The sequence below is a fragment of the Rhodnius prolixus genome, unplaced genomic scaffold (genome assembly GCF_049639745.1).
Source record: "Rhodnius prolixus isolate KJV_2025 unplaced genomic scaffold, Rpr scaffold_11, whole genome shotgun sequence".
In the NCBI taxonomy this organism is placed as follows: Eukaryota; Metazoa; Arthropoda; class Insecta; order Hemiptera; family Reduviidae; genus Rhodnius; species Rhodnius prolixus.
This window is the reverse complement of record NW_027411625.1, coordinates 3,351,731-3,377,177: the sequence shown is the minus strand read 5'-3', so window position 1 is coordinate 3,377,177 and position 25,447 is coordinate 3,351,731. Positions and strand designations below refer to the sequence as shown.

Genomic DNA, 25,447 nt, shown 5'->3' with positions numbered 1-25,447 from the left:
ATACAAGTGCAGAACTGCTGCACTAGCGCAACCTGTCAGCTAAAATGGCTAACTACCTTGAAATCTGAATATTTAAATTGAATAATTCAGTTGTGTTACTACTGCATACTACCTGATTCATATCATAAAAATAAGGGCGGTAAATATTTGTATTTTGTTTGGAAGTTGGGCTCCATGTATCAGGTCCGTGCAACATTAAGTTAGTATTAATACAAGCAGAGATAAGGTGCTTGGTACCCGTCAGCTCCAGGTACGCGGATCTGTACTAGTATCGCTTCTTGCTCTTCTTTGAATCACCCCTTTTATTTATTATTTTAAAAAAAAAACACTATTTTATTAACTACGACGCAAATTCCATGAATGAATTTGTAACCTTCTTTTAACTAGCCAGCCCCACAATTTTTTTGAATGGGGAACCTCCGGGTTCCCCCGCAACAACCTAAATAAATACTGCTCTGCTTCTAGCAGACACTACTAGTGACGTTGGCACTAACTATTTTCTTTCTCGCATCCCTTACAAGAGGTAATAACTGCATTCATGTTGCAGAGGTAACTTCGAATACATTTTAGTTTAAAGACTTATATTTAAATCAGTCTTCAAATCTTCAAAAACTAATCATAATTATTGAGAAATTTGAATGAAAAGAATGGGGTAGTTTTTCCAGTTAAAAACCAGAATGGAGTAAAATTTATTTGCGTACGACGAAAGATGGCCAAGAAAATATTTATTGCTTTAAATTTGATTTAGAGCCTGCTAACAATCTATTAGAAAGAGTTCATGCCCAATTTTAGTGGACTATTTAGTAATGCCTCGTATGCTAGCACATCGTTTGCAGTAAATCTTTGGTATAACTGTTGGGAAATAAGACAGAAAATTTATCCAAAAATGGAGTCAATTAAGTAAGGTTTCACAGTTTTCTATAAGCCTCGCAATAATGGAGTACTCGAGAGTGGTAACAGAACACTTTTGATGGTGACAAGTACCATTATAGGCACTTCGCCATTCTTAGGACAATTTAGGCGGGAAGCAATTAGTATCAGCTTATATTTGTGATATAATGGGCGCATTCAGCAGACAAGAGCGCTACCAGATAGCTCCCAAAGGGAGCGCTTTATTTCTCTGAACGCTCTGCTACTAATATAACCTAAACATAACCTTTTTTCGAATTAATATTGGCGGGGAATCGGTCAAATAAAAAACAACTCGTCTTTTAAATTAAGAATAAAGAATTTTAAATGTGATAGGTTAGAAATTGAATAGAATTATATTAAAATAAAGTACGTAATTATACAGGTTGTTCATTTTAAGACGGCTCAAATGCATTTCATTCTTAAATGGTTGGTCTGAGCAAAAAATGGTAGAGGAAAATTTGTTGTCCGTTACATTCTAGTTTCAGAATATGTGACTTGATTTTAGATTCCTGACGCGCGACTAAAAGTGAGGGTTCGCAGTTGACCCCCATTTTCATGTTCACAGTTTTAAAGAGTATAAAGAGTTATGAAAGAAACCGGAAACCGCAATTCGATATCTTCAAAATTAAAGGTGCTAGGCCATTTCAAAATCTGGTATTTATTAATCAAATTTCAATTTTTTAACTTGTTATCAAAGAGAAAGAAGAGCACGCGATAGGTCATTTTTATGTATTTTTTCATCCCCTTTCTACTGAAAATATTGCCAAGGCAGTAAAGCTAGTATTTTTCTTAATATCGGGAAATAAGTCGTTTTCCGAGTGATTTTTCTAAAAAAAATCAAATGTTAAGAGCTTTAGATGTTCTCAAGCATACACGGAATGACTAAAAAATAATTTTACATCTGTTACAAACAAGAAGGTTTAATAATTATTTGGTAATTTTGGGAGAGTTGCGTTTAATTACCAAAAAAATTGGAAAAATTTCAAAATTGTTTTTTTAAATACACGTACTTTGCTAGTAGCGATCACCACCGCTCCGTCGAAGTAGCATAGAAAATTTCCGCTCCATAAGATGGCGTCCGCTGCCACAACATGTTGTGAGAGCCATGCTAAAAGTGCGCTATTCAGCGGATAGTTGCGTAGCGCTCTTGTCTGCTGAATGCGCCCAATGTTAACGAAGAACAGTACATATAAAATTCCTCAGGTATTTACTGGTAAAGCATCAGAGAACTAGAAAGGAATATTCGTTAGGTGATAAGTGAATTTATTAAACAACTTAAAATGAGTGCTTTGTTTATAATTGCTCAACAAAAATCTAAACAACAAACAGTGATACTCTGTACCCTTGTTTTATTAAATAAACCCATCTGTAATTCAGTTCATCTAGCTAGTGTGTGCTCAGTATTACGTTCACAGTTATCTAATCATTTCCAATTGCTTTTATTCTCTAATTGTTAACATTATTTATGTAAAATAATTTCTTTATATTACCAGGGTTCCTTAAAAGTGAAACCTATTACGTATTATATTGTGCGCGCACCCTACTCAAAGTACCACTTTACTAAAGTATTAAACCGTTTTTACAGTTATTTTGATTTAATTTCTATAAAATGGCTTCAAAGATTTTCCTTAAACTTTTACTAATTTTATATAAAAAAAAGTAAAGTAAAGTAATCGCCTATTTTATCAGGCAGGCTTAACGCCCAACTACCAATTAGGTGTCGTGGACGGAGGTGACTAGCAAACTTATTCTTTTATTAACAATTAAATAAAATCCAAGGCCTAAAGACCGAAAATCGAACCCAGTACCACAATACATATTAGCTTCGCAGGTCTCGCCTCTAACCGCTCGGCTACCGTGGCGCCTTACTAATTTTATATATACGCAGATTTATAACATAAAAAAATAATAAAAATCGAACGTTAACTTCAAAATATTAAAATAAATCGGTTAACCTTAATGAGCCACTTAAGGAATAGATTTTTCAATATTTTGGGTATTTTTACGTAAATAACTTCTAGAATTTTCTATAAACATTACTTATAAATTATAAATAGATTTAGAAGTTTTTATTTTCACCATTTTTTCTAGAAAAATTCGTTTTAGAGCAGTTTTCCGGAAGGGTAATAGGTTAGGAGTTGGGTGTAGCTTTCTCTGTAAAGTTATATTTGAATTAGCTGTCTAATTACAAGCTCTATGGTATTGGTAAGAAGAAAGTACTATTCAATACGAAATATGAAACACCAATTAGGTGTCGTGGTCCGGGGAATGGAAGCTCATACTTTACAATAAACAATTTTTTTCTAACAAATAAAAAGTTGTCATACGCGGGATTCGATCTGGTGATCTTCTACTCACAAATCCAAGCTCTTGACCACTAGACCAACCAAGTGATATGAGTATACGTACCAGTTTTTGTTTTATCTTTCAACTTATTACGAAGTATAACAAACATTTTAGGAGTTATAAACGTTTTAGTCAAATTCTAAATTTCCAGTCAATTTAATTATGTGAAAGTCATGTAAGTATTCATGCCAGATTTAGTTTTTCTGTTAGTATGATTAATCACGCATAAATTTAATGAAGGATTTTTTTTTTGTAAGTTTAAGGGATTGTTTGTGTGTGGTAGTGGTGTGTATGTGTGTGTTGTGTATACATGAAAGTTTTGGTTAGTAAATAAGATGATGATAGAGCCGGTGTGAGGCCAGGTAGCGCGCCCTGACCCGGCTTCAGGAATCCAATTAATTTGAAGCACGGTAAAATAACCGGCACTGCGAGTCCCGCTGTGCTATCATCTCCGTGCACGTCGTGACGAGACACTCCTCTAACTCTACCCCCTCCACACCACCGCACCCAGCCTTGTCTTCTCTCTTACTTTTCTTCTTTTTCTAATTTCTTCGTCTTCTTTTTTTTTTTTTTTATTCCACCTTAAGGCGTACAATATCTTAGCCTGCGGCATTTTTCAACCTGTAAAAAACTCCTCTAGGCCAGCAATATCCAGTTGGAGCTGTGCATCACGCTAGCAGTCAAACTACCTCCAACCAAACACTCTTTACTAGTTCTTTCCTGTTTATTACAGTTCCCATCTAAATAAAGATACCTTATACATGTATTCATTTAGGATAGAATAGGTTTTCTATTTGTTCTACTTGGGTATTTCTCATTGAGTAACAGGACAAAAAATTACATACAGGGTGTTCAGCATAAGACTACCGTTACTTCGGGAGGCGATTCGGGGCATTTTATAGATATTTTTAATTTTATGTTTTTTCAAGGTACTACTACTTTTTAGCAAACAGTTGCCTATATTTCTCAAACTATTATAGCTGCAGCAATTTCAATCAGCTCATTAGAAAGAAGGTTAAATTTCCTTTTAAATAATCTAATTTATATTTCAAAATAATAATATCAAGTATTTCACTTTGTGGCCCAAACATAAGAAATAACAAGTTTTTTCCCAAAACTTTGACTTTATTTTTCTCAAAAATATTATATAAGTTTAAAACGTGCACTACTCATGAAAAAATATTTATATACAAACACCTTTCGTAAAGTATACCATGAATAGTGGGTTATTTTTAAAAAATTGATGCAGAGATTTCTTATTAATTGCAAAAAAAATTGGCGTCAAAACAGCGTCGTTATTATGAAAGGAATTGATCAGAAACAAATACAGAACCATTTTTTTCAAACGTGTAATTTAATAATTAATTAATTTAAGAACTATATTCAAAAAAATTAAATTTATATAATGATATAAAATAAAAAGATGAAAATGGTGTATGAGGTTAAATGAGTGTTAGGTACCAATTTCGAAAGAAAGGATTTTCGTTTAACGAGTTTAGATCTGTGTGCTATTCTTTAGTTAATTAAAAAAATATGCTAAATATTTGAATAAAACACAGATTTTCTTGAACTACACAATAAACTTTTTGAATCAACAGGTTGTGAAGAGCTAATGAATAAGCCGATAACTTATTAATCACTCTAATCCCCAAATTAAAAACTGACTTGTTTTATCCTAATACGGTTTATAAATGAATGAGTACAACAAGAAGAAAAGACAGTCTACATTTTCGATAGATATTTAGTTGTCGTTTTACTATCGCCATGCCAACATATTCGAATATTGAATACCGCGATATTATAAATCTAGGCGAGAGTAAGCTAGATGTTTTCCTGATAGGCGTGTTCCAAAAGCTAAGACGATAGTGGAGGTGTACAGGCGTTCCGGTGAAATATTCCATCCACCATGCCGACGCTGCATCTTCCAATATAAGCCCTGTGCTTATACTTTTCACGGATGCTAAAATATGCAGAAAAAACCATGAATATATGGTACAAATATTCTTTTAGAACATTGCCATATAAAAGGCAATTACTGTTTAAATCTATTCTGTAAGTGCTATTTTTTAATTTTAATGAAAATGTATATTTATTAATTGTCCTAAGTTGAGTAAATAAACGTGTGTAAGGAGATATTGTTGCGGGATCGAGCTATCACCACTTTTATTTAGTACAAAATTTTCAAGAAATTTCCCTGAAATTGAAATTAATTGGGAAGAAAGTGAAGAATCTCTCTCTAATGTTGTATTTTTGTGTAACGTACGCTCCTACCTCTTGTATAGGGTGTGTTGAGCAAAAATCATTACACTTACATAAATACGAGGGTCGTTTGAAAAGTCCGTGCAAAAATAAAAACTACTTAATTTTTTGGGGTAAACCTTTTTAATTTTTCAACATAGTCTCCTTTTAGACTTATACACTTCGTCCAACGCTGCTCTAGTTTGTTGATCCCTTCCGAATAATAGGATTTGTCCAAGTCTGAAAAATAGCCATTCGTTTCTGCAATCACCTCCTCGTTTGAATAAAATCTTTTTCCCGCCAGCCATTTCTTCATATTGGGGAAGAAATAGTAGTCCGAGGGAGCCAAGTCTGGAGAATAGGGGGGGATGTGAAACGAGTTGGAACCCTATTTCCATTAATTTTGCGACCACAACTGCTGAGGTGTGAGCTGGTGCGTTGTTGTGATGGAAAAGGACTTTTTTGTGGGCCAATCGTGGGCGTTTTTCTTGCAGCTCGGTTTTCAAACGGTCCAATAACGATGAATAATATGCACCTGTAATAGTTTTACCCTTTTCCAGATAGTCGATGAGGATTATTCCTTGCGGATCCCAAAAGACAGTCGCCATAATCTTTCCGGCCGAAGGAACGGTCTTCGCCTTTTTTGGCGCAGATTCCCCCTTGGTAACCCATTGTTTAGATTGTTCTTTGGTCTCAGGAGTGTAGTGATGTATCCATGTTTCATCCACAGTGACGAAACGACGCTTAAAGTCCTGCGGATTCTTCTGGAACAGCTGCAAACCGTCCTTGCAACACTTCACACGATTTCATTTTTGGTTAAGCGTGAGCAATCGCGGCACCCATCTTGCGGATAGCTTTGTCATGTCCAAATGTTGATGCAAAATATTATGTACCCGTTCATTCGAGATTCCCACAGCACTAGCAATCTCACGCACCTTCACTCTTCTGTCATCCATCACCATATCATGGATTTTATCAATGATTTCTGGAGTAGTAACCTCAACAGGGCGTCCAGAACGTTCAGCGTCACTTGTGCCCATATGGCCACTCCGAAAATTTTGAAACCACTTATAAACTGTTCTAATCGAAGGTGCAGAGTCACCATAATGTTTATCAAGCTTCTCTTTAGTCTCCTGAGACGTTTTGCCTTTCATAAAGTAGTGTTTAATCAACACACGAAATTCTTTTTCGTCCATTTTTTGAAAATCACTTGACTTCCTCGATTCAAACGAATGCCAAACACAAAGAAATAGACCGATCTGGCTGAAACTTGGTGTGTGTTCTTCCAAGAGATGCTACTAACTAAACATAACCTCGATACGCGCCAGTAGTGCTATCTCTCTGACTTTGCACGGACTTTTCAAACGACCCTCGTATGTAACTAACTTTAATAATTTTTTTTTTTTTTAATTTGTAACTAAAATTGGTTTAAGGGCAATTCTTGAGCAATGTGATAGGGGATTGGCTTTCCCCTATGGTGTCATTTCAGTGTCGTGTACGGTTAAAAAAAAAAAACATGCATAATATTGGTACGAATTAAGTATGTAGTAAGAAAATGTTTCGATAGATTGCAACACTTGCTCTTTAGAGGGTTTAGAAGCAGGTATAAGACGCAACGATCCACTTAATTACCAATGTTATTACCAAGCCAATTATCTGAAACTTACTGACAAGAAAAACCTGGGATCACCGCGTAAAAAAACAAAAAAAGTTATTTAATAAAGGAAGTTGTTTAAAATGGATAGTCCAATTTCATCGAAAATTCCTAATTAATTTTGATTCGGAAATTCCACACATACGTAAAACTGGTTGTCGCATTTAAAAAACAAAAAAACAAAAATGTCGGATTGCACTCACAGGTAAACTATGTTGCTTACTCGAATAAATAAATAAATACTGTAAAACTTTTTTCCTTTTAATGCTATCATTCCAAAACATTTGTACCTAAGTCTTCATTCTAAGATCAGTTACTGCAAATCCCTTAGCTTTTGCTATATACCAGCGTTTCCCAAACTTTTTTGACCGCGGCCCGGTACGAGATTTTAAGTTTTTTCGCGCCCCACCTTATAAAAAAAACATTTATTTACAAAACAAATTTTATTTTTTAATAAAAATCAAAATTCAAGTTATTTGTTTGTTTATTTCATACACAAAAATTGCAAAATAATTATATAACAAAAACATAAGTAATTAAAGACAATCTATTACCTTCATTTAAAACTTAAAGTAAATAAAGTAAATTTTGTTTTACATATTTTGACTTTAGTGCGAAGAATGATGTTGTTTTTCATCACATAGTAATTTCAAATTAGGACTTAATGATGTTAATTTGATGTTTTGATACACGTGAGTTTATGGCGCATGTACGAATCGTTTGCCACCTACAGTACTTGAAAAAGTTTCGAAAAATATTAAATTTAGAGCAAAATTTTATAGAATTTTTTGTTTTTACAATTTTTGCCACGACCCAGCTAAATTTTTCTGCGACCCACACTTTGGAAAACGCTGCTATATACAATAGCTTTCCATGAATTCCGGCTTAATGGTTAATAATTTGTTCAAGGGAAGGGATTAGCTGTGAGGTTAGCATACTGGACTCCCACGCGGAGTTCCCGGGTTCGAATCCAGCAGCTGACCCTTAGATTTTCTCTTCCTAGGAGCTTCTTACAGCTCACTGTCCGGTGATGGACAGTGTTGTCTGTAACGAGAGAACACTGTCCGGAGGCCGGCAGTGCACTGGAAAAAGCTCCGGGCGCTAATAACCTCAGCTGTTGAAGCGCCAAAAAAAAAAAAAAAAAAAAAATTGTTCAGTTCTAGCAAAACTTAAGCACACATGTTAATCGTGTTTGCTACCATTTTTTTTAACCGAGCAAAGAAGATAAGCCGAACAATCAGTGAAGTAAAGATATGTGGCTTAAAATGGTAGAGTTTTTCAGTCTTAAAAATTTAACTACATTAGCTGAACTTAAAACCAGTTAAGCGTAGAATTTAGTTTTTTTTTTAAAAAAAAAAAAACTCCCCACAGTGTGCGGCATTAAAATCAGACAATGACGTGTTTATACACGTCGAACGCAGGGCAAAACAACCAAAAGTTTACAATAGTCATAATAGTCACTGCAAGCAACTTTTTTTTCTGCCATTTCTGGAGGCTTGAGATTACCAGAGCATTCTGTGCTCTTTCAAAATCTTGCACCGCTTCACTTATGCATTGCTCTAGTTAACTAGAGGGACACAAGAGCTTTTACAAGGAAGAAAAGAGCTTTGAATTCTGTGCAAAATGAAATCATGCTCGTACTGAGATCTGAATCTCTCTATCTAAGGTAAAAACGGCATTGCACAAGGGTTGAGAGCTTCTATTTGTGTGAGGTAATTCCCCAATCTCTAATGCGGAGACCAAACATGTACCAACCACTTATCATTTGGTTGACTCCCACCAACCACTCCGTATAAAATACTTAGCAGTTCTATTGGTAAGATAAAGGAAACATCCCACCATAATAATATTCTTATTGTATTTTATTAAAATTTAGAGTTTTTTATAGTTAATGACAATTTTATATTTTTCACAACGAGTATACACGTCGAACGACGCACCGTAACAGAGATTTGGTTTGATGTGTATTCATTTCACTGAATTAAACAGTATTACCACCTATATAATATTAGTGTGAATTACATGTGTTGGTGAAATCCTGAAGTGAATGTGAGGCAAAGCTCTTTACGCTAAAAAAAGAACTTCAACAGAGATCAGTTCCTCGAATGTGCCAAGAAAAGCGAAAGTCGAGATATCTTAAGATGCTTTTAGACTGACAACACTCCTGTCTTCAACATGTTGACAGCAAGTTGGCATCTCGGTTGAAACAGCTGTACTTATTCTTAAACAGAAAGTCCAAAATTGAATGCGGAAGGTTTTATTATACGATTTGGCCAATATTAATCAACACCTATCAGGTTTGGTAGAAACTGCTGACTTGAAGATAAATTGTATTCAGGCATTATGCGCCCTGGTTTATTATACCAGAGTTATATGCTCCAATCACTTTCTTTTTTTTTAAACGGCGGGAAATTTCGAAAAAAAATAGAAAACACGTATTTAATCATTTTTAGTCTAGTTTATTTTCAGTGATTAACCCATTTTTTTTTAAACCCCGATATCCCGAGATACAGCATCCAACTTTTTTCCAAATGAAAAATAGTCTATTGGGGTTAAGTCCGGAGATCAAGGTGACCATTGGATCTGACAATGAGTTCCTAAGCACTTTTCATGGAAATTTCTGTCCAGGTAACATCGAACAACTCTCGCATTATGTGCCGGGCAGCCCATCTTGTTGAAAATACATATCTAGCCGACGTTGTAGAGGAACATCTACAAGCAGAAGTGGCAAAATGTCTTTTAAAAAAAAGTTAGATACCTTTCACCAGTTAAGTTCTCTCTGTAGAAGTATGGGCCGATTAGTTCGATTTCCTAAAACTCCACACCAAACGTTTATAGAAAAAAACAACCTGAACGTCGAATAACTTTAGCCTGCCTAGGTCTTGACTTCGCCACCATAAGTGCTGCTACAAACAGAGCGTGGGAGTCCAGAGCTTTGGCTTGCCTATCCGTGGATAGTGCCCAGTTTGAACAGCTTCTTTAAAAAAAAAATAAGGTAATTTTGACATTAAACTGAAATTTGTTTTTCATATTTTAAATTACCATAACTTTTGAAAAACCTAACCGATTACAAAAAAAAAAATTGTTTTTTTTAGGAGCTCAAGTACTATAAAAATATGCAAAAAAAATATAATGTTTCATTTGAAAAAAAAAAAGTTGGATGCTGTATCTCGAGATATTGGAGTTTAAAAAAATGGGTCAATCACTAAAAATAAACAAGACTAAAAATGATTAAATACGTATTTTTTATTTTTTCGAAATTTCCCGCCGCTTAAGAAAAAAAAAAAGTGGGTGGAGCATATAATAACTCTGGTCACCTTTCATAAACCAACAATACAAGATTTTGTACCATTTCCGTTATCTCGCTCCAAAATGTCTACTTATAGCTTCTTTGCAAAAAAAAAATATAAAGAAAGTCAGACCACTAAACTAGAGCAGGACATTTTGGACATTACTGTGTGTCGTACTTATTTACAACTTATTCAATATTTATCTTGTATTGCAAACTGTATTCTGGCCTGGCTGTACTCATAAATAAAAATCGTACAAGTAATTTGGAACAAGGAAGTGCAGGATATTTGTAGTAAATGTAATCAGTAAAAAATTTAAAACATCTCGTACAATACATTGAAACAAAATATTGTGGATAGTTACAGGTTAAAATCAGTAAACAGTACAAAGTGTATAAAGAATTAGAAAGAGGGCAACTCTTTTATCTATAATTTAGATTTAGATGGCTATCTAAAATAAGAGGCAAGTTGTTGTATCTTAATAAATATAGTTTTACAAATCAGGTCGTATTATGTTCACTGTGCAACAAAGAAGAAGGTGTATTCCAATATTATTGCCTCATGCCTTATTTTAAAAGAATTTTGGTTGAAATACGTAGTATATAAAACTTCTTTAACTTACAGTGAATCAGAATGCAAAGAACTGGGACAGTCTGTTGAAGTATACTAAGTCAGCATGGAATTATAGATAATTTTCTGGTGCAGAAGTTTAATTATAATTAATGAATCGTAAATAATAATTATCGATTTTTGAAAAAAAAAATGTGTAAATATACAGCAATAATGCAATAAGACAACTCTCAGACTGTCATGGCTAAATGTATTAGTCATACCAATGAGAAGATATGTCTGAAAAAAATTAAGAATTTATCTTTGTTTTGTTTTGTATGAAAGTTTAAGTAAGGACTATTATTATTATTATTATTGTTATTATTGTTATTATTATTATTACTATTATTATTATTACTATTGTTATTATTAAAATTCTGAGTTTCAAGAAAATTGCTTGACTTGATCGAAATTCTTTAAACAAAAATAAATAAAATAGAAGATTAATCCGCAGAATAGCGGCCGGAGCTATGGCCTATTTATTTGGATTGTTTGCTCAATACAGTACAGTTACTGTTTCCTTTTTTAATCTAGTTCCCGCCAATGTGCTGTGCCTTTTTTTTTTTTTGGTATTTTTGTTTTGTAATTCGTCATTTATTTTTAGCACGCATGCGCAGTATAGTACAATATGGTGACTGCTTCCTTTCTAAACTATGATTGTTCACGCCAGCGTACTGTGCGTTATTTTTGGTGTCTTTTTTTTTAACTTCAATTGTCATGAGTGCTATTAATCTACAATTTTTTTTATTTCTTTTAAAACATAAATGTAGTAAACATAAATGAGTGAGGATGGTGAGATGATATGTTTTAAGATTATGTATGGATGTTGTTTTGATTACCAATGGATATGTAAGTACACAGTGTGAAAAGGGAAATGAAATTGATAAAACAAAGGCTAGCGATAGATATGTATATATGTACAATAGATAGATTTGCGGAGTTTTTATAGAGAAGAGGTATGGATATTGTTAATGTTACTGTTAATGTAAGTATGCTTCATGAATTAGGATAATGCTCGTTATTCTATTGTTTTAATTAATACTTGCAACTGAGTGGATGGATTACATTTGTTCCAGATGTAGACGAATGCAGTTCTGCTCCCTGTCAGAATAGTGCCACCTGCATCGACTTAGTCAATGGATTCAGATGTGAATGTCCACCTGGATGGGAAGGTGCTGTTTGTCAATATGGTAGGTTATTCAATTTTTATAACTGAATTTAGACCTATCGAGGATTGGTGTCAAACTCTGGCGGCCCTCGAGGTAATTTTTTGTGGCCCACTTTATTCTAAAATAAAATACAAAAGCAAAAATTGTTATGAAGAAAATAGCGCTTAGGGGAAATCGAGGCACTACCGTACCTCCCTCGATAACTGAAGACAAGTATACACGTGGCCCCAGTGCCTTACCTGAAGGCCTGCGGACATGTATAAAACGCGTTGACTCAATTTCGGCGACGTTTAGAAGCGATATGTCTGCCACTCTAAGTGGAATTTCAGAATGGTTTTAAAAGACAAAAAGAAGTACGATCTCAGACTTTGAATCCAGATATAGCAAAACTTGTACGAGGAAATCGCTGGCCAAGTTTCGAGGTAAAAAAGAATAATTTTCGTTTTATAAATACAATTATATAGTGTTTTAATTCTTCTATCCAAATTCTTGAAACCTCATTTCCCCTAAAAGTAATCCATGGATTTTACCAGAAAATTTAAAAATATTTTAGATGTCCGAGAGTTATTTTTGATTTATTTAAATGTTAAAGTTTTCATTCTATCGATATAAACGTCATACATATAATAAAATGCAATCAACCGCATTTTACTTCTTGTCGCATTGTTTATTTTAAGTTAAAATTTACACTGTTTAGATATTTTGCATCTGTAAAAACTATGTACAATATTTCCCTAGAAGTGGATGTTCAGAGATCGCGTAATGGTGGACTCTCGGGGTAGATTGGTGTACCGAGAGATTAGGCTAGAGCAGGGGTCCGCAACCTATTTTAAGTAGAGAGCCATTTCTCCTTAAATAATTTTAATAAATCTTACCAAGAGCCGCAAGGATGATAGTGTAAATAACTCTGTAGATCATTTGTATTCACAAATTATTATTTGATGATATTCAATATCATTCAGTTTGAATGAAAAGGCGGCAGTCTTATAGAGGGTGTTCATTTTAAGACGGCTCAAATGCATTTTATGCTTAAACAGTTAATCTGAGCAAAAAATGGTAGAGGAAAAATTTGTTGCCTGTCATCTCTAGTTTCAGAATATGTGACGTGTTTTAGATTCCTGCTTGCAAGTTAGAGGAGGCACCTTTGAAGGCACAGTACACGCTTCACAAGTTGAGTAAAGTGCATTATTTGATCAATTGAGGAATAAGTTTGATCCTTTACATGAAAGAAATTGATCACTTAAATATGTGGCAGGAGGTTTCCAATTTTTTTGGTAATTAAACGCAACGCTCCCAAAATTACCAAATAATTATTAAACCTTCTTGTTCGTAACAGATGTAAAATTAATTTTTAGCCATTTTGTGTATGCTTGAGAATATCTAAAGCTCTTAACATTTGAATTTTCTTAGAAAAATTACTTGGAAAACGACTTATTTCCCGATATTAAGAAAAATACCAGCTTTGCTGCCTTGGCAATATTTTCAGTAGAAAGGGGATGAAAAAATACATAAAAATGACCTATCGCGTGCTCTTCTTTCTCTTTGATAACAAGTTAAAAAATTGAAATATGATTAATAAATACCAGATTTTGAAATGGTCTAGCACCTTTAATTTTGAAGATATCGAATTGCGGTTTCCGGTTTCTTTCATAACTTTTTATACTCTTTAAAACTGTATATGAAAATGGGGGTCAACTGCGAACCCTCACTTTTGGTCGCGCGTCAGCCGCGTATGCGGGCAGGAATCTAAAATCAAGTCACATATTCTGAAACTAGAGGTGACGGACCACAAATTTTTCCTCTACCATTTTTTGCTCAGACCAACTGTTTAAGCATGAAATGCATGAGCCGTCTTAAAATGAACACCCTGTAAAATTACATACTTTATTTTAATATAATTCTATTCAATTTCTAACCTATCACATTTAAAATTCTTTTTTAAAAAATATCTTTACTTTAATAAATGAAATTTTCATTTGTTTCAATAAAATTAAAATATACATTGGATTTTGGACAAGCTAAGAGCCACACAATTTGGATAAAAGAGCCGCGCTTGCCAACCCCTGGGCTAGAGGGTTAGGATGATCCTGGTAGATTAATATTGCAATTTTGGAAACAGGAATGGATTAATTGAGCGACAGTTTGAACATTGAGGTCGTGATAAAGTGTGCGGTTGGAAACATTATAGGGGTGCATTGACTAATCGGCTAAGGATTTTTATGGGCCTTATATTGGAGGTTTGATTGATTCAATTTTACATTCCGTTCGTCCGTATAGTTCTGAGTCGAGTTTTGTAGTATGTGAATTACTATCATGGTAGATTTGATTCCAAAAAGACTCATGAGAAGCTCCCAACTTCTATTAAACTCCTGCTTTTTAAGCCATTGCGTATAGGTTCCACGTTTAATTAATAAAAGAAAAAATGTTTTATTAAATTCTAGATGTGGACGAATGTTTGTGGGATGTCTGTATAAACGCGGACTCGTGTCAGAATCTGGCCGGCGATTACAGATGTAAATGCCACAATGGATGGTCTGGTAAGAATTGTACAGCTAATATCGATGACTGTGTGGGACAATGTAAGAACGGCGCTACTTGTATAGATCTAGTTAATAATTACCATTGCGCTTGCCCAGCTGGCTTTACAGGTAATTCCTTTTAATTATCTTTGATTTTCTAATTAAAAGTTGAATTTTTATTTTTATTATTACTATTACTTTTCAGTAATAGTGAGAAGGACGGACATTTGCCAAGAACATCCTCTATTCCAGGGGTTCTCAACCTTTTTTTGTATCAATGGCGTATTTGAGATAACATTGTGGCGGTGTAAACGGATTTGAAGGAAAAATATATGAAAAAAAAAGTATCTTGTCCAATTATATTACATAAATTTTGTAACGTATTTTTACTATAAAATGATAGAATTTATTATAAAAGTCGGATTAATGCGATCTTTGACGCTCATTTCTTGTGTTAGATGACGGGTGTTTTAGATGGTAATCCCAATCGTAAACAATCAATTTTAACAGATTGTGCAAGTGTCTCACATTGCTAATTGATTTCTTTCAAATCGATTTTTTTTTTAAACTCGAATCATTAATAAAATCGAGCCGCCGATGTTATCCTAATCATGATATCATAACAAAGTGATCATTTATGCAATTAAGCGTAACTTTTTATTTTCTTTAATTTTATTTTTATATTTGTTTATAATATTTAAAGACTGGTGTGGGCGCATGCAAATAGCGGTACTGTATGCGCTCGCGGGCATAAGGTTGAGAACCCCTGCTCTATTCATAATTAAAATTTATAGTCAACGAATCGACAGAAAATGGCAGTAATGCTCGTAGAACAAAATGATCGTAGAATCTTTGAACCATTTTTAACTTGCCATTGTAGTTCAGCACTATATATCGCAAACTTTACCATTTTCAAGATGAGAGCACTTGTTCATTCATAGTTTTGAACACTAGATAGTTTTAAAAAAAGTGTACTTCAGAGGATTGTACGGTTTCAAGTTCGGTTCTGTCCTAGGTAAATTCCAGTATTGCAAGGTCCAGCCAAATTATATCTGGGAATTGGGCTTCGACTACCCAGTTCTTGGTGTCACTTATCACTTGCTTAGCTTGGCCATTTTTAAGTAGGGGCTCCCTCCTGCACTTGCGATAGGGAACTTTCCGCCCCTTGTTATTATATTATTTTGTATTATTTGTTTTCAGTTTTTAAGGTCATTGGCGCGTAGCCTTTTTTAGTGCACTGCCGGTCTTCTGGTAATGTTCTCAAGTTACACCTTTATCTCCAGACATGAGCCTTAAGAAGCTCCTAGGAAGAGAAAACCGAAGGTGACCAACAGCTAACAACCTAACTAATCTCCTCCCTTATTTTATTTTGATCAATTTATTTTTTGGGGCAACTACAGCATGGATTTAGCGCCTCTATAAGGTCCGTTTCTTTTTGAACTTCTTTCCTCTCTAATTGGAATGGCAGATGTTCTAGTAACCCATGCGCATCAAACGCAGAACCTTAACTAGCAAGGTTGGGTGGAGCTTCAGGTTCCACAATGTTTCCATTCATTTCTTGAATCATCATCGAGGGGGACTCTCTCTTATTATTATTATTATTATTATTATTATTATTATTATTATTATTATTATTATTATTATTATCAATATCAATATCATACCCCCTTTGAGCATAAATAAGTTCGAGTGCTTCTAAATTCTAATCTTTTACTTTACTGGTCCAATTTATCTGGAAGTGTGAATATGATAGTCTTCTCCATGGCTTTTAGCCAGAGAATCTTAGATATAAAGCCGCTAGAAAAAGTAATATCGGAATGAAAAATACACTTTGCAGATTCTAAAGTGAGAAAAACTCTGATTACCTTTTAAAAGATCTACATACTTTCCCATTTTCACCTCGCATTTGCAGTCTCAAGTGTTTCCCTCTGCATTATCAAATAAATAGGTGGTCTTCTGCTCATATCACAATAGAATGAAAGAAGAAAGAGCCTCCAAGGGCTTACAAGTCACCACCCCGAAGAAATGCGATAAGCAGCCTCAGGGTGGATTTCTTTGCCTGTTGAGGAAAAGAGGGTCTCACATTCGGTGACTGTCTGTCACATTCCGGTGCAGAAGCATCTTTTTTCAAAATATTTGTATTTGAATAAATATTATTTTTGGTGCTCCATGATAACCAAAATAAGTGATATTAATTATTTTTGTGTAGTAAGGCCCTATTTACAGGTTATCTAGTACTAAATGTATTTAACCTTCCAGGTCGAGATTGCGGGACAGATATAGATGACTGCAAAGGTAATCCCTGCTTGAACGGTGGAGAATGTGTTGATCTCATCAATGCCTTTCGTTGTATCTGTCCAGTCGATTTTACTGGGCAGCTTTGTGAGGTAAAGTTTTTATTATCATATCAATGTCTTTACTCTTAGATCTCTTCTGACTGTCATTGACCTACAGAATAACCTCCTTGATTGATCCATTCCCTAGAATGTTTTCCGCTAGGCTCGGTTAACCCACTTTGTATATTTATTAGCATATCCTAAATTAATTTAGGTCAGCCTCAGGGCACCTAAAAGAGTCCGCCGCTAGCGCTCCTTAGTGATAAATTGAAGAACATGTGGTACCTAATTTCTCAATAGTTAGTGCGACTTCTACTTCGTTACAATATTTTTCTGGTAAGTTTCGCGTATATTTGTGGAAATTGTTCTCAAATATGGATTCATATTTATAGCTCGATGCCCAAGAAACCACAACAGAACTCAGATGATTATCTGTATCAAACTATACCATTCACTTTCTGTACTTCTTCTCTACCTCTTAACATTCTTCTTTTTTAAGTCAAAAATCTGAAATCTGAAAAATGTAAATAAAATTATGTATTTTATGTTATTTTTTATTTTCTGGTTTAAGACCAAAATTATTCAATTTTGGTAACCTCTTTTTACATGTCTTTCTTATTATTTTATTTAATTTTTATTTTTTAAATGGCATTAAAAGGTAACAAACACTCATTTGAAACCAAAAGGCGGTTTTATAAGATGATGGAAATAGCCTTGATAAGATAAAAATTTGACTTTAGAACATGATCTTTGTTTATATTTTTAGATTGACCATGATCATTGTACACCGAGTCCATGTGAAAATGGTGCATCATGTTTCAAGACTCAATCTGATTATTACTGTCATTGTCCGCCAAATTGGAAGGGCAAAAATTGCTCAATACCTAGGTTAAATTGTCCAAATCCACCGTGTCAAGGTATATATCATAATTGATCTGTGCAAAATGTTTTTTTATAATTAGTAATTTGTATCAATTTATTTGAGTCAATTTGGTATTTTATTTACAGTGAGTGTGGACAGTTGTACGGAAGTAGTGGCCGGCAAACCTATTGAAGCAGGTGTCTGTGGCGAACACGGGCACTGTGTGAGCCTAGCTGGAGGCAGTTTTAGATGTGCATGCCATCCGGGCTATACTGGAAAGTTCTGCCAAGAAAGTAAGTTAGATTCAGTGGTACAACTAAATTTTAAACGGCCTTTCAGTGTTCATAAACCACTCATCACATAAAACTATGCTATCAAAAAGTTGAAAGAATTTGCAATCCTCTCTTCTTGTGTATATATACTCCTTTTACTTTTCCAAAAATGAGGTTATTAGTTTTTCTCTTTCTGCTGGTAAGAGGGAATATTTCAAAAAATTTCGATAAGCTTAGCAGGCACATTCCACACTTATAAGATCTGCATACCACGTTTATTGTAACATTTTTTTTTTACGGAGAAAGTGCATTTTGACTTTAAAAATTAATTAAAACAAAATCTATTTCCAGAAAATGTTCAGTGTTATTTTTGCAAAGACATTTTGAGTTTTAACCAGATAGTGAAATACAAAAAGTTTTATATATATATATATATATATATATAAAGGCTGTTATCAACAGTCTAAATTGTATATTTGGTTTGTGCGCTTTCAGAAAAATCGAAAATAAAATGTTTCACAACCAAAATTACCCTTTTGCTGAATGAATTTTTTTTGAGCTTGTCTCGAAAATGGCTATCTTTCTTTTTCTTTAAACTCCGTACATTTATTGCATTTTGATCAATAATTTTATTTGTAACACTTGCCGGTTTATGGAAATTTTGAAGGAAGGTGAGGATAGACCTGCATCTAAAATGTTATGTTATATAAGTGTAATGTACGATTAATCTTATCTTCTAATATTAATGAGTGTGCAATGTGTTGCCAAAAGTTCAAATTTAAAGAAAACTCGAAGTGCGAAGATTATTAAGAGATAGGGTTGAATTAAATGTACATAAGTAGTAATATAAGTAGAGAATTAGTTATATTTTTTATTTTGGACGATTGGCTATGGTTGTCATTACAGACTTCTTGCTTCTTCCTTCCTTTTCTAGCTGTGACCACCCGAGCTGGGAGGTGGCACATATTTATGATTTAGTATTTTCTGAATAATTGTAAACTTTATTATGATTTTAATATAGTATTCACTGAAATAATGAGAGTTTCCTTCAAGGTTATTTCTATACACCATGATAACAATGGTTACGTGTACAAATACTCTGTCTGGTTTCTCAAAATTGTAATCTGTTCTTTAATCAAGTTTTTACAATTATGCTTTTTCTTGTTTGATTTGTAGATATAAACGATTGTAAGCACAATCCTTGTGTTAACGGTGGAACTTGTGTGGACAAAGTTAATTCCTACCAGTGCATATGTCAGGAAGGATGGGAAGGTGATTTATGCGAAATAAGTGAGTAAATTTTATTTTATAGTGAATGATGTTAGTAGGGATTTTTTTTAAATATAGTTTCCATAATTAGAACTATTAGACAATCTTTAATAACCTTATTAATTTCTTAAATTCACCTAAAATGTTTCCTTTTGACAATTTTCGGAGTAACATTTTGATTTTTACGCGGATCATTGTTTAGCATTGTAACACATTTTAATTATGACAGAAGTTACAGTAGTTATGTTTAAGATAAATCTCATTTTCTTTACTTTTCTGTACATGACCGGACAGTGAGTTGTAAGAGGCTCATAGAAGGAGAAAATCTAAGGGCCAGCAGCTGGATTCGAGCCCAGGAACTCTGTGTTGGATTCCTGTGCTCTAATCACAAACTAATCTTTTTCCTATTTCTTATTTTGTCTTCTATTTTCCTTAATATATAAAGCTTACATGCTGTTTACTTACCATTATATTTAAAATTTTTAATACCATGAAACAACTTTCTATAGAAGCCAACTACATATATTATACTGATAAGTATAAAAAATAAAAATTAAATAATCACATTGGTTAAAAATTCAAAATAAATAAATTCAGAACTTATGTTGTTGCATTTGTTTTGTTCTAGTTACAAAACAAAAAAGTGGAGTTATTTACATATTAGGAAATGATCTGCAAGAAATTCTATTATTCTAACTTTGTTGTAAGATAAAAGAGGGAGTGATTGCAGTCTAAAAGATATTCTGATCTCTTAAATTTACTGATTAAATTATTATTAACATCTTACAAAATAATAGAACTGTTCATTTTTTTAGATATAAATGATTGCGGTTCAAATCCTTGTGAACACAACGGTACATGTACGGATTTAGTGGCTGATTTTGCTTGTTCATGTAAAGATGGTTGGAAAGGAAAAAAATGTTCACTGAAACATGGACATTGTGATTATTCTACATGTCAGAATGGTGGCACATGCCAAGATTTAGGACATACATTTGTATGCACATGTCCACCTCTATGGCAAGGCTCTGTCTGCCATCTTGGTAAAGTACCTGCTATTATTTTTTTCTAATATAAGTAGATTTATCTATTTATTTTTAAATTGCACTTGAAGGTAAATTCGAATTATTTTCTCTCTTTTTTATAGCCAAGATAAATGCCTGTGCGGAAAATCCTTGTGAAAATGGAGGAACTTGTGTAAATACTGGAACAACCTATCGTTGTGTATGTCGGGAAGGATATGAGGGAGGAAGGTATTTAATCAAATAATTTGTTTCAAAATAAAAGATACAAAGGTTTCAAAAAATTAAAATAATTTCCATAAAAACGAAAGAATACTGTTTGCAATAACATATCGTTCATCTGTAGAGTTTAACTCTCAAATGAATTTAATACAATTATTTACATGATTAAAAAATCAATTAAAAAGTAAGAACATAAGATGAATATTTCTAATATTTGATTGCTTAGTTTAAAAAAACAAAATGTATTTAATGTTTCCTAAATAGTAAATATACAAAGCTTGCCTGTTCTGCTCGTTCAGGTAGCCTATTAATTCAGAACTGGTTAACATAGATCTGTAGGACTAACAGCTAATTCTATCCGCTGTAACAATTGTACATACCACCTGGTATGTGTCATCAACCTCAGAGCTATTACACAATGTGCAAAGTTGATTTTTCTTAAACAACATTGCAGTTCAAAAACAACACGTCTTTCTTAATTCCGTAATTGCCTACATAAATTTTAAATCAGTCTGGGCTTTGAGATTGTTATTGTCTCCTTAATTTATTACTAAAACACTATTATCAGTATACCTGTGGACTTTTGTATACTGCACTTTTAACAAAAAATTATGTTTAACATATTCTTTTAACTTGTTTATTGGTCCCACCCGACATTTTTCTACCTTTATTTAATAAACCACTAATTCTCAAAACAATGTAAAATATTTTAGCCTAATTAATCTTTCGCTATCCAAATTAAACTGTGTAAACTAGATAGTTCCTCCTGATTTATTAATAGAAGTTTTCTCATAAACTAAACCTTTTTACCAACTTGGTATCATGTATTCTTTTATTGATTTTGTTCTCTATGGTGCCTTTAAGTAAGGTTTAAATAAGATTCCCTAAATATCTATAAGTCAAATAAGATTAAAGCATGTTTGAATTACTGTGACCTGCCCTACATGGCGCTGTTGTAGTAATGAAATACAAAATATCTATTAAATATGAGAGAGTGTGACCGCAATCTAAAAAATGTCCTGAATATTACTACATACTCGCAGGTATAGCAGTCGCCAATATCCCCAGACTGCATTTTCGTTACTCAAGTCTTAACTGACGTAGTTAAATAAGTAAATTATAATTTTAATAATTGCTAAAAAAAATTGTTCAATCGTTTCACACAAGATTTTTTTTCAGATGTGAACGTGATATAAACGACTGTTTATCGTCTCCATGTTACAACGGCGGTAAATGCACAGATGGCGTTAATTGGTTCTTGTGCGATTGTGCTGATGGTTTCGCTGGTCCAGATTGTCGTATAAATATCAACGAATGCGCCAGTGCTCCTTGTGGAGCTGGCGCAACATGTGTGGACCAGATCGCTTCCTACACCTGCTTATGTCCACCTGGAAGATCTGGACCTAATTGCACTCAAGGTAATTAATGCAAATCATATATAACACTACCATAAAACAATTGGGGTACTTACAAGAATTTCCCAAGCTCGTGAAATGAAAACTAAATTAGGTGATTTTTTATTAATTTATTTAAACCTAAAGCATTTCTATAAAAATCATACTTTCTTTAATCCAAATAATACTTTTCTCTTCCAATTTAAAACCTGTTCCAATAACAATTTAATCTAAGCAAGTGGTTATTACTATAAAATCATAATACAGTGAAATTTTATGAATTGTATGAAGTAATCAGCAAAATATTCCTGAAGTCATGTGTATTTTTCTGTTTTATTTCATTTAAAGTGAGAGATGGGTTTTCGCCAATTAAATTATGGCCATATATAAAGGTTTCAGTCTTAGCTTTTGAAGCAGGGTATTGTAAGTCACTTATATCTTTTAATAAAACATTTACAAATCTTTTTCTTTGAAGGGAAATGTAAGTTTTTTGCTCAAAATTTTAATTTAAAAAAATAAAGTGTATAATTTATTGAAATTACAATATATCTCCTTACATAAGAGAGCTTGAATTTTAGTTAATATTTTATTTTAATAATAATTATGCTTGCTCAAAATTACTTTAACGAATAATTTTGGGATATCCAATTATATTCGCTTCATGAGTATGTTTATAAACATTTTTTACTGTAGCGATTATTTTCTGGCTAAACCTGTTATACGACAAATATGTAGACGGGGCAAGAAATTACTATAAAATACCAGGATACCATTTAGTCTTGCACCTCCCAGAGTCGGGTTTGCTTGAAAACAAGTATGAAATTGATTGATTGTGAGAAAAATTCTACAGAAGATAATTCAGTTTAACGCATGAGCTTCAGGTGTTTGACAAATGTGTCGCCGCTTAATGGTCTATATTCCACCACCTTAAAAAAAAGCTAAAATGCGTAATTTATTTGTTGTAGTTGAAGAAGTAGTTTTGACGAGTGGAGTTTGCGAGTGGAGAGGGCAGTACATGAGTAACAACACCATGTGGTTGGACGATTGCAACCAATGCCAGTGTCTTAACAGTATTGCAACATGCACAAAAGTTTGGTGCGGTCTTTCAAATTGTCTTTTACAAGCAAATCCTTGTGAACATAATCAGGTTTGCAAATATTTATTTTATGTTTTACTAGTCTTTATTATTATTTTTTATATGCTTGTTCTTTAACAGCAAATTAAGTATAAGATGCAATTCTGTTATGAAGTTATGACATATAACAACAATAATGACTCCGATGTCAACTCGGTCAAAAAAATAAGATGAGCAGCTAGTGAAAGTAAATGTAAGATTAGAACAACTTAAATGTTTGCTGTGTGATATTTGGTGTTGAGATTTTTGAGTAATGTTTAAGAAATTTTCTCTTTTGACAAATGTGTAATTTTTTATTTTTCAAACTCAATTTATCAAAAAAGCGATTAAACTTAGTTTTTTCATTTTTTAAAGTTGCAGTCTAAGTGATTAATACTGACGAATACACTTAGTCCTCTAGTCACAAAGTACACTGTCAATTAGGCTAAAAACTATAATTTTACTTTTTAAAAAGTAGGAAATATATTACGTTAGCTCGGAGATTATTCTTTATGTTGCTATGACATTAATAATACAGATTGTGAGAAAGATGATAGTGGGCATTAAATGAGGAGTTTATAAAACATTCTATGAAACCATTCGTAATTTGAGAGACATCTACACTGCCCAGCAGAAGCGTTCGCAATATTAAATTTGATTCTAGGAGAATTCATAGTTTACTATTTATTTATTTATTTTTCTTGATATATTGATCGCCAAACAAACTAGGCATTTTTATACTCAATTATCTTTTTAATATACGTTCCTATGACTCCCAGTTATTAACCCCTTGGAAAAAGGCAAATGTATATTTTGAGACTTCAGGTTTTCGAGAATATTACAATTTTATCTTTATTGTATAATGTTTTTAACATTTTAATCCAAGATCTTTTTATGTTTGCTAAGGTTGATAAATTCTAATGTTTTTAGGTATGCGTTCCATGGGTTCGAGAACGCTGTCTTTCTCGAGGATGTGAAGGCTGGGGTACTTGTCGTACGCTCGTACAAGATAATATAGTAGGTCCAGCTCTGTTACCGGCACCTCAGACTTGCTGGCCAAATAATCCAGTGCTGTCTGATTCCTGTGCAGTGCTTACACTTTCAATAGCTATGGCTAATCTTAAGCCAGCAGTTTCTACAGAAACAGTTTGCCGAGAATTGCGTGCTCTGTTGGCCACAACTCACGCTCGACATCATCATGTGATTATACTTTGTGATATTGTGTCCACGCGCAATGGCACCGTCAAAGTATCTTTGGTATGTTGATTTGTTCTTAATCAAAATGTAATTAATAATTGATATAACTCAGTGAGGGGATTAGCTGAGTGGTTAGCGTACACTGGATTCCAACGCGGTGATCCCGGGTTCGAATCCAGCAGCTGGACCTAGGAGCTCAGTGCCCGGTGATGGACAGTGTTGTCCATAACGATAAAACACTGACCATAGGCCGGCAGTACACTGAAAAAAAGCTCCGGGCACCAATAATCTAAAATGTTTACGCGCATTAAATATAAAAAATAATAAAGTAATCAATAAATGTTCCTGAAAAGGCTTTTTGACATTTTTAACAAAACAACTGGTTGATTCGTCATTTCAGTGGTCCAGTGAAAAAGAAGGCGATGGGATACAGGAAGCAGCCCGTGTTCTGGCAGAATTAGTGACACATCATCGGCAAAATAATAGAGATTCTGTACTTAACTGTGTGACAGACGTTAAAGTAGATACATCCATAGCATCTCAACAGAGACAAGGTATAACGTGATCATATTTGCCCATCTTATGCACCTCAGTATACTATGTGGTTATAAGATGGCACTCAACATTTGGAGTATCCGCCGTGATTTGTATTCATAAATTAAATTCAACTTTTGATTTTATTTCAGGAGGGGGCAGTGAAGTTTGGGTGACACTCTGCCTCTGTCTGCTGGCCCTTGCTGGTGGTAGTGTTGTTGGGGCGTTCATCTGGAAACGGGGTAGACATTCTGTCAGTCCAACCATCCCACCTATATCAAACTACGATGAAGAGAAGTCGAATAATCTTCAAAATGAAGAGAATTTACGGAGGTTAGTTAGCACATTATCGCTTAATTCCGTGATAATTATCGATCGCAACTTTCCGAAATGATTGAAAGGACAGCTCCTTGAATTTCTTGCTGGAGAAATGCTTAGAGGGTGTCCTCTGATGCAGTGATTTTGTGCGTTGACTTGTAATTGGCAAC

At 33.7% G+C, this 25,447-nt stretch overlaps 1 protein-coding gene across 1 annotated transcript in view; it reads left to right on the top strand.

Moving 5' to 3' along the window:
- The window catches only part of Ser (protein serrate), a 154,741-nt gene that overhangs the window by 124,025 nt on the left and 5,269 nt on the right, over positions 1–25,447 (top strand). Inside the window, exons 8-20 of the mRNA XM_074138491.1 lie at positions 12,126–12,239; positions 14,660–14,866; positions 16,997–17,124; positions 17,840–17,990; positions 18,082–18,228; positions 19,384–19,497; positions 20,292–20,519; positions 20,624–20,729; positions 21,900–22,138; positions 23,080–23,261; positions 24,159–24,485; positions 24,826–24,979; positions 25,112–25,292. Of these exons, the coding sequence (XP_073994592.1) occupies positions 12,126–12,239; positions 14,660–14,866; positions 16,997–17,124; positions 17,840–17,990; positions 18,082–18,228; positions 19,384–19,497; positions 20,292–20,519; positions 20,624–20,729; positions 21,900–22,138; positions 23,080–23,261; positions 24,159–24,485; positions 24,826–24,979; positions 25,112–25,292 (2,278 nt within the window). The remainder of the gene's footprint in view (positions 1–12,125; positions 12,240–14,659; positions 14,867–16,996; positions 17,125–17,839; positions 17,991–18,081; positions 18,229–19,383; positions 19,498–20,291; positions 20,520–20,623; positions 20,730–21,899; positions 22,139–23,079; positions 23,262–24,158; positions 24,486–24,825; positions 24,980–25,111; positions 25,293–25,447) is intronic.